General features: G+C 41.5%; 1 protein-coding gene across 3 annotated transcripts; it reads right to left on the reverse strand.

The window, feature by feature from the left end:
• Positions 1-6933: 6933 nt before the first annotated feature.
• Positions 6934-9843, reverse strand: LOC147300714 (uncharacterized). Of its 3 annotated transcripts, XM_086284881.1 has the most exons (5): positions 9515-9843; positions 8652-8747; positions 7747-7773; positions 7489-7655; positions 6934-7264 (listed from the first exon to the last, which is right to left on the reverse strand). In XM_086284881.1, the coding sequence occupies exons 1-5, from the start codon at positions 9555-9557 to the stop codon at positions 7256-7258; spliced, it is 342 nt and encodes a 113-aa protein (XP_086141007.1). In that variant the 5' UTR covers positions 9558-9843; the 3' UTR covers positions 6934-7255. The 3 variants fall into 3 exon arrangements, with proteins under 3 accessions (XP_086141007.1, XP_086141004.1, XP_086141006.1); XM_086284880.1 differs by lacking the exon at positions 6934-7264 and having other exon boundaries at positions 7565-7655; positions 7863-8747; XM_086284878.1 differs by lacking the exon at positions 6934-7264 and having other exon boundaries at positions 7534-7655; positions 7747-8747.
• Between the last annotated feature and the right edge of the window lie 499 nt (positions 9844-10342).

Consider the following 10342-nt stretch of genomic DNA (forward strand, 5'->3'; position numbering starts at 1 on the left):
TTTCAAACCCCCGCTGCCTTTCGCTACTCGGGTTAAACATGATATATAAGTCACTTTGATAACTTAAAAATGTTATTGTTTGGCTTTTTCAGTGTTTTATTTGTTCGTGAGTAAATCGGTTTGGCTGAGATTAAAGTTATTAGATTCGATTAAATTAAATTTAACTTTATTAATACCTCGGGAGGGTTCCAACGGGGTTTTCACACAGCTGAATAAACGTCAAACAGAAAACTAATTAAAGAAAGTGTGAGACGGTCGAGAGTTTACGCCAGCGCCCGGTTATATTTTAGATAGCAAGGAGCAGACGGCAGTTCCACTCCACCGAGGGAACTCATGACGTACTACCCGGCTTTCTTTAGACCGTGAAGGGCGGGTCCTCAGGTGGAAGCAGACTCTGAATTTCGACACCCCCGCTGTTTCCGGGCCGGCTAATAATAACGGTGACATTTAAGGTATTTTATCCAATAAATAAACATTGTAAAATGCATTTATCACCCCCGCCCCCCCCCCAACAGCCCTTTTGAATGTCTCCCTAATTCTGAGGTCTCACGGTTGGGAAAGTATAGCCACAACACCTCAATGTTGGAGCACTTTTTTGCCACATGTATCGCAAACCACGTCTCAGCTGTTTGTGGAGGAAAAATACGTTCGCACAATTACGCTCAGCCATTGTTGTGACATTTATACAGCCGTATTTTGCACATGACTATGAAAGGCGGAAGAGGAAGTAGTTCCTTTGAATGTAGACAATCCGAATGTTATAGTTTCTCTCCACTGTGTTGCTGTTAATGATAAACTACAAATTTACCCTAAATTACTAAAAAATATCGATATTTTAATGTGAGAATCGATTCTAGAACATAAATGACTGGTATCGGAGGAATCGATATTTCAGGATCGATCCGCACATCACTATTCCACGCTGTTGTTTCCAGTTACAGCGTATATTTCCCGTTGAAGCATATTTCAGGCATAAGACAGAAACATTACAAAAATATACACCTGCAGGCCACTCTAATGTCTTTATTTGACTAAATGCACTAAATTACTGCCACAAGCTTTTGAACACATGTACCTAATAAAGTGGCTGGTGAGTGTAAGAGTATCCTCAGTCCCAGCTCGGATACAGATGTGTCTGTGTGTCTTTGTTCCCTGCAGTAGTGCCCTCTCCAGCTCAGTCATATGAGACTGAGCTGGAGAGGGCACATGCCTGCTCTCAATAAAGCCAAATATTTCAAAATTTCATTTTGAGGCATTTTAAAAATGAATGTGTTTGAGTTTCATTGCTCCAAAGCAATGTTTTCATATAAGCAAGATAACAACCAGTTTGCAACCATGTAAGTACAGTCCTCTATTGTGAACAGACGTGTTGGCAATCTGTCTGCGTTTATAAATTAGACAACAGTTATTTGCAAATCTTCATCAATCTGCCTGAGAGTGATTGCAGTCGGTCTGAGTTGGACTGCAACTGTTTTGAGTCAGGTTGCCTCCAAGGAGGCAGTTTATTATTTTCCTTTCCTAGTTGGACAGATGGCTGTTGTTTTGTTTTTACTGTAGTGTGCTGGGCCATTAATGGCTCAGGGGCTGCAGCGTATCCGCACCAACACCTAAGGCCAACGTGGAATCACCGGTCAGACTAACATAAAGAAAAAATCTGTTAAATTACACATTTGTATTCATTAAGTCACAGACAATGAAAACAAGCAGAAATCAAGATGTAATATTTTTATAATTTTATTGATGTTAAATTAAAGTCCCAGCTTAGTTATGTTGTCAGTGCAAGTCACTTCAATCTGTATAGCACCAAAGGAAACAATGGTGTTTTCAAGGTGCTTCACACTGTAAGGTAACAACTTACAGTATTAAAAAGAAAACCCCAAAAGAACAAACCCCTCTGAGCAAGCACGAGGCGACAGTGGGAAGGAAAAACTCCCTTTTAAGAGGAAGAAACCTTCGACAGAACCAGGCTCAGGGCGGGGTGGCCATCTGCCGCGACCATTCCTGGGGATTTCAAAAATGACTTGATCTGATCTAAATGTAAAACTAGCTCATTTAAAGTGTCCAGTGAGTTTTAGAAAATATTTTGCTGTTGATATCACGATGTCACTATAAAGTGGAAACTTTGTTTCTTCCCTTACACCTCCCAAAAAATGCCCGCACCGATGAGAAGCACTTAGATATGCAACTTGGTTCTGTGAATATCTTTCTTTTGAAAGTTTTAACAATATCTTCATCAAGATCTTGGAAGTTTAATTGCCAGAATGTCACCATAACCGCTGCATGCTTCCATCTTTTACAGAGGGATTTGAAAACCCTCTCGCTGAGTTTCTTGAACTTCTCTGGTGGGATTTTGTCGTATCCGGCCCTGATTTCAGTCCAGATTTTCATGGTAAGCTGGTTGGAGATAGCTTCAGCACTTTCAATGCTGAAGACTGTGCCTGATTTTTTTGAAACCTGGGAAATCAGTCCTTCCACAAAGATTTCCACTGAAAGTCTGCATCTTTCTTTCTTTTCATATGATTCCAGTCTATCAGTAACTGTTACTGCCAACAGGTGTTCTTGGAATACTGAAGTAGTTATGATATTAAATATTGGTTGTTCCATTAAATTCATTGAATCCTCCTCCCCACTCCTCCTCATTTCCAATGATATTAGTGACAATTTATGTAATTTGTCACAAATATCAGTGAAAATCGCATTAGCAATGCAGTCAAAATAATTCTGCACTTTTCGGTCTAAATGCAAATCCATCCCCTTGAATTTGTCCAAGAGTAGATCCAACAAACGTTTTTGGTGAGAATGAGGGCACTTTAAAAGTTTACCAAGCTTTGAAAGCACAGCCTGAATTAATGTCTCTAACCATCTTTCAAAGTCTAAGGTTTTTTCAGGTGGCTCACAGTCTACAGAAGATCTGTGATGCTGTATCTTTTTATATGACTCCGTTTGACTTACGTTTGTTAACGGTGGGATGCTGGCTTCATGTTCAACACAGGATTTCTGCTGCTGGGGATCTGGAATTGGATTGTTTTCTGGTTTTGCAGCACTGTGTTGGTCAGCATTTTGACAGCTTTCTTCTGTGTTAGCTGTTTCTTGGCTGTTAGCATCTATATTCTGTGCTGTATCAAACTCCTGCTCAGCAGAATCGTCCAAAAATTTCACACGTGACAAAACCGTTTTGCCAGTAGTGGTGTGGACAGAACAGTTTTCATGTACAGGGGAGTTCTGGGAAGACCTCAGTGGTGATACTGCTACTGACTGTGCACACAGGTCCATTACGTCCTCTACAAAACCTACAAGCCGCTTAGCGGTGAAGCAATCCGGATAGCCTGAGATAAGCTCTCCCCACTGCTTGATCGAAAAACTACTGAACAAGTTATTCAAGAGGGATACCAAAGCATGTACTGTAGAATTATCCCCATTGGTCTGAACTGTTTCATCATTTGTCATTGTGTTACAGTTCGAGCTTGCCATTTCACTTTTTTGTTTTTTATGTCTAAAATGTTGTTTTGTGTTAAACTCCGTGTTTGAACGTTTAAAGCGCTGCTGTCCCGCTGTGTGAATGCGTTTCAACTGAACAGCCAGGTCTATATATAAGGTCGGTTTAAGGTTTCTTTGTAACGTCACCTGACGTTTCTTTGTAACGTCACCAGTCAAAGGACTGGCCCGCCCCGTCATAACGAAAGGGGCGGGACAAATCTGTTGCTTAGCAACTGAAAAAAAGGCACACCGCGCTGAATGCTACATCCGGCCTGCGACGGTACACCGCCTCCGCACCACCGTTTAAACATGAAGTGTGGATGTTAGAAGATCCCAAATATGGTGAGCTACTGGGAAATTACTCACGTAATGAGGAGGAGGTCGATGTCGAAGTCGAAGTCGAAGAGGCCATGCACGGACCCATATTTCTGATGATATAAGAGCAACTTTGGTGGACCATGTCATCAACCATGGCCTGACTATGAGGGAAGCTGGGCAGAGAGTCCACCCACATCTAAGCTGCTTCACAGTGGCATCTGTAATAAGAACATTCCGACTAGAAAACAGGTCTGTCTTCACCTCTCTACCTTCTACTCCACTCAGATGGTTTTTATAGCACTGTTCTACAGTATATACCATTACCATATCAAGTGTACAGGGTATTGCAGGGTGCTAAGGCTCCTTTTGCAGCCAAAGTGGTAGTTTCTGTGAAACATAGCATGATTACTTATATTGAAGTACAGTGGATGACACAGTACATACAGTAAAGTACTGTAAGAAAAATAAGCAAAGCGATGACAATATGTGGTTGTATTTCTCTAGACTGACTCGAAGACCTTCTGGGGGAGGACGCCAACGCCTGTTCACACAACAGCAGGAACTTGCCGTTGTGGACCTAGTGAGGGCAGACAATGCCATCCGTCTCCACCAGCTACGAAAGCAAATACTTGCAGACAGGCAAGTGTTCAACAGCATAAACCATGTGAGCATCACCACCATCAGACGCATCTTGGGTAAACACAGCATCACCATGAAGCAGCTCTACAGAGTCCCATTTGAGAGGAACAGTGACAGGGTCAAAGGACTTCGAGCTGAATATGTACGGGTAAGTGTAACTGTCCTTTAAATGTACAATACAGTATTGGTGAAATCCAGTAGCAGCTGAATATGTACCATATCAGTACCACATGGATCCATTCTGAGAGCTACACAGGTACCTGTGTGATGGGGTTCTGTATGTGTAGCACTGTAGTACAGTAATATGTTCTCTTGGCCATGGATGGAGTTGCACAGCCTCATGAATTCATTTTCATTGATGAAGCTGGATTCGACCTGTGCAAAACAAGACGACGGGGTCGTAATGTCATTGGTCAAAGGCAATTGTGCACGTCCCAGGGCAGCGCAGGGGAAATGTCACATTGTGTGCCGCCATAAGCCTTCGAGGGCTTCTGCATCATCATGCAAAACTAGGTCCATACAACAGCCAACATATACTCACATTTCTAGATGCTCTCCATAACATAGTTGTACAGAACAGACCAGATCAGCCCAGGTTTGTTTCCATCAGGCTGCTCTGGTCCAGGCCTGGTTCTCCAACCACAACCAACTTGAAGTGGTATACTTGCCCCTTACTCACCATTTTTAAACCCTATACAGGAATTTTTTTCGGCTTGGAGATGGCGTGTATATGACCGCCAACCACATGCCCGCATGCCTCTTCTGCAGGCAATGGAACAGGCCTGCGGCGACATTCAGGTGACAGCAATCCATGGATGGTTTCGACATGCAAGAGGATATTTTCCCCGGTGCCTAGCGAGAGAAGACATTGCTTGCGATGTCGATGAGGTCCTGTGGCCAGACGCCAACAGACGGCGGGATCCATGAGCCCACGTATGCACAATTGTCATGATTTTTTGTGTTTACAGTATGGTGTTTTTTCTATTACTGTATTATGGTGTTTTTTGGGTTTTTTTTGCTTTCTCTGAATTCATGGTAAATGGCCTGCATTTGTATAGCGCTTTACTCAGTCCCTAAAGACCCCAAAGTGCTTTACACTACATTCAGTCATTCACCCATTCTCATGGTACTGCAATGTACAATACTGAGTAGGCCTATTTGTTGTTTTGGTTGTTTGAAAATGTGTCTCCTGAAAATATGCCTTCTGAATAAACAATGAAAGACTGCAGTGTTTTATATAAAGTAGACTAGTGTGCTCCCCCTGATCTGTAAGTGTTTGCATATGATGCAAGTATGTGTCATTTTGTCAACAGTTACATTTTGACAAAGGAATGTTAGGTTTTGACAGCAGAGTTTAGGTTTTGAGAGTTTCAATTTGGCACAGATGTGAATGGTATATTTCCCAGTGTTGTGTCGTGTGTACCCAGAGGTTGCCCTTTGTTACAAATTAAAGTCTACAAATCAATGACATCACACTGGCCTATGTTTATTCAGTCTATGATTACATGTCAGTGAGATCTTGGAGCTGCCAGCATGCAAAGCTGCAGCTTTAGAATTTAGGCTCGAATCCTTTTTTCCACCATTTTTTTTATTTTTCTTCTTCCTTTGTTTCTCAGACATGTATGTTTTTGTTTTTTTTTTCTCCCATCATTTCCTCTTATTGTCCCTTTACATACTCTTTGCCTCGCTCCAGTCTACTGCCAGAGTTTCAGTATTTTATTCACTTAATAGCAGGACAGAATACCACGTGACTGTGGCCTTGTGTTATACCCTCTCTGCTGCAGTGATGCTGCAGACAAACACAAACATCGTGATCAGACATTTAAGAAAAGCCTCTTACAGATGAAGGTCTGTGTCTCTTGACCTAAACACATAATCAAGTTAAATCTAATTTATGTTCATCAGTGCCCCTCACACTGTAACTTAAAGTAATACATTTGTTACTGGTTAATTACAGAAGCACGTTTGTGAGCATAAAGATGTAAGCCTTGGACCATCGGGATGAAATGTGGTTGGGAAACTTAACAAGCATTGATAAAGCTTCATCAGTAGTTCGAACAATGCCTCAAAACCTTCGCTCACCACAGGTGGTTAGCAGACTGTGGTTGTACCATGCAGCCTAATAACATGCAGTAAATTGCAGGTTAAAGCAGTCTGCTTACACATTGTTAAACGAGGGAAGGGAACTAATGTGGCTGTCACATGACCCTTTTGTCCCATTTCATCCCAGCATTTGATTAAATTGCTGCTCACTACTTAAAACTGATCACATAAAACTATTTTTCTTCATCTTTTAATGATTACCAAAGTCTGTGAATCCCCAAATTGTTCAGTTGTTCTTTTTGCTCCCTATGAGGTCACTTTTACCATGTGACAAAAACAACACCCCACTGTACACACTTGAGCCACCAGCAACTTTATAAATCCCCAATAAAAAGCTGACAGGTTGCAATGATGTTCCAAATAACTTATTAAGAAAACAACTAAATACACAGAAAATATTATGAAAACTGGTTTATTTTATATCTCCTAGTTTGAAGTGAAGCAATAAAAACATGTATAAAACATCACAAACTGTAATATTATACAAATGCTTACGTCCTGCTGATGCAATGGAGACATCTTCCAGTGACAGTCTTCATCCGTGTGAGTGTGAGGAGGCTCCTAAACCCACCGACACAGAAGTGCATGTTCACAACTCCCTCTGTGCAGGTGGGGTCAGGGCCCTCCTCACCCTGGGTGAAGAGGGGTGGTGCTGTGGCCAGTCAGGTATGAAGTGCTGAGAGTGGATCTTTGGTCCTCTGTGCAGCTCTGTCCACTCTCAGCTGCCCTGCAAAGCAATAACACGAGAAAGACGTCATTTTAACACAAAACAGCATTTCCATTGTTGGTAGCTGCAGCATGTTGTTAAAATGCAATTTTAAACTCAACATATACACACAATAACTATAACTAAACTTAAACCTACAGTACTGTAGGACGATGATTTACACCAGCTATTGGAAGGATTTAGTCTTCAAGACAGTTTGTAGCCAATGTGAGGTGATAACTTACATAGCTGGAACACAGCACCACTCTCCAGTTTGTCATTTGGTCATCCATCCTTCTCATCGGGTTGGGGTAAGGCTGTCTTCTGGGTGGAGTATCTCTCTGTGTTAGCTCCGTCCTGGGCGTTGAGTGTCTGAAGTGCTGAATGCTGGGAGAGGACAAGTGTAAAGCACCTGAAGACAAAAAGACAAAGAGAAAAGCATGAATTCACAGATCACAGAGTTGTTCACTTTACTTTTCTTCTGTTATGTGTTTTTACCTTACCTCTGATCCCTGAGCCACAGGCTATACCTTATGTAAAAACAAGAGACTACAGTCAGTTCACGACATCATTTTAAACCTTTTCTACTTATTTGTGTTGACATTAAGTACGGACTTACCTTTGTCCTGCATGGTGAGCTAGAGCTTGAGAAAAAAATGTTAGTCATTTACAAACACTGCAAAGGCCAACTTAAACATTTAAAGCTTAAAAACAAGTTCTAACATAATCTAGTCAGAGTCGCTGTCATCAAGTGAAAGGTTAAAAGGCCTTTCCCAGAAGCGTCTGACACCAACAGAACCCGAGGATGTTGAAGGGCCATAAAACGTGTCATCACTTACCTTGCACCTCTTTGCACTTACCTCATCAGTGCAGGTGTCGTCTCCGCTTCTCTTTGCTGAGGAGGTGAGAGCTGAGGTTGAAGGAGAAGCTGAGAGAGTAGCGGAAGAAGGAGCAGGAGAGGAAGGAGCTGAGGGAGCAGGGGAGGAAGCAGCTAAGGGAGCAGGAGAGGAAGCAGCTGAGGGAGGAGCAGAGGAAGCAGGAGAAGCTAAAGGATCACCAACCGGGAAGAGTGGGGCGTTGGCCTGGCCGAAAGGCGGCATGGCGAACGGGGCAGCACCTGGAGCAATAGGATGTTGCCAATCGTGCCAAAACGGCTCTGGAGGGAGCTCCTGGATGAGAGGGGAATCAGCTCTCTCATCCATGGTGTCATACCCCGAGTCGTCACTAGGCCAATCGGCCCACTCTTCTGAGTTGTTCCAGTCAGAGGAATTGTCAGTGTCTTCACTCACCTCTTCGACGTCCTCAGGTATGTAGGGAGGGTACTCACCTTCCTCTTCACTGTCATCAGGATCCTGTGCTTCAGGAGAAGAGGGTGAGGATGGGAGAGGGATATACTCACCATACTCACCTTCACTGACACGCTCGGTATCAGAGTCATCCAGGATCCTGATGACCTCTGGAAGGCCTTCTTCTGCAGGACGCTCAACCACGTAGTCGAGACGACCTGTGAGGAAACAAGTTTAAAATAACATTAAGAATGTAATAAACATCAAGTGCTAAAGGAACAGAGCTACATCTGTTAGTTTGAGCAGACGATGAGAGAAAAGCATTTTAGGCTACATTTATGTCAGACTGAATGACACTTCTACTTGTTCATGCAAGCAAAAAACAGCTAAGTCAACTAAGTTCACATCATTAACTGCTATATAATAAGATATAGTAGTGGCATAACATAAGGATACCATTATTACTCCTGTACTATGATTACTGTTTTCATATTCTTTTTTATATTCATTTATTTTTGTTATTTTTTATTATCATGTTTTGTAGCAGGGGAAAAGTTATAGTTTATTTCAATAAAGCCTTTGATCCAAGAAGAACAGGATGTTAGGAAGGGACCGGGATCTGGTGTGTTTACACCTGTGTGTTCTGACGTCATGACATGCTGAAGATGCTGTTACCACAGAGACTGATTTTGGGGCATTTTACAAATTTTAGTCCGTTAAGCTATTTTTAACCAAATCATTAAAAAAGTGTCAAATTTGAAGCCTTCAAATCAAAGTAACACCTTTTTTTTCAAATTCATACACCAGTCGTTAATAATTTCTACACCTCTCCCGGAAAATTTAAAGCATACAAACAATTTACGGGGAAAAATCTTGGAATAAGCATATTTTGATAACATTAAAACTTGATATTCACACTGGAACTTATTAAATTATTACAGTCATTTAGTAGCTCTTAAAATAACTGAAGAAATGTTAAAAGTACCTGCAGCGAAGTCCAGGGGGCTGTCGAGTCCACGACGAGCCATCTTCAGGCTTTGCTGTATGAAAAACAAGTACAAACAATCCAAAGATGAAGTACTTGTTGTGGCGAGCAAGTCAAATCCGCTTTCAGTAAATATTTTCCGAAAACTTAACTTTCCACAGGCTGAGGTTGGAGCAGGTCAAAACAAGTCCAATAGCAAGTGTAAAGGGACGAATGGAACCTTGTGCAGCATTTATATACCCTCCGCAGGCCATGGTTACGGTTGCCAACATTTTTCTTTTAAAAGCTAACAATAACTTAGCGTTCTCGCTACTCACTATGCTGTTAAACAGCTATATGTTAGCAATGACAACATTTAACAATGCTAGCCGTGCTGATTAGCCTTAGGATTGCTTGAGGTTGTTTCCAGCTCTAGTGGTCATAAGCGAACTTAGTTCTGTGCCAGCTTTTAGCACGAAAATCAATCTTGTAAAGCTCACTATTAAACTGACAAAGCCTTAGAGCCTAGAAACTATGATACTTACAACTGTGCTATGTTTGTCTCATAGCATATAGCAAGACCCCATAACTGACCTTTGACCTCTTCTCAAGATTAGATAATGCTATATAGAGCTATTTTAACACTATGTTTCTTACTGCCATTGTTTGACAACATATAAGCATAAAGGAAATGATATATGGAGATTCTAAATATCAGGTTATTATGACTTTATTATAAACTTTACAGTAACAGTTCAGAACTATTAAGCAAGCTTAGTTTTGGAAAAATCCCATTTGTGATCAAAACTTTTTACTTCATATTTATTACTAAATAATTCAATAAATTAT

Source organism: Aulonocara sp. 'chitande type north' Nkhata Bay, unplaced genomic scaffold (genome assembly GCF_057382095.1).
Source record: "Aulonocara sp. 'chitande type north' Nkhata Bay isolate Kocher_YH1m ecotype deep benthic unplaced genomic scaffold, A_spYH_male_GT1.1 unmapped_scaffold_14, whole genome shotgun sequence".
Classification (NCBI taxonomy): domain Eukaryota; kingdom Metazoa; phylum Chordata; class Actinopteri; order Cichliformes; family Cichlidae; genus Aulonocara; species Aulonocara sp. 'chitande type north' Nkhata Bay.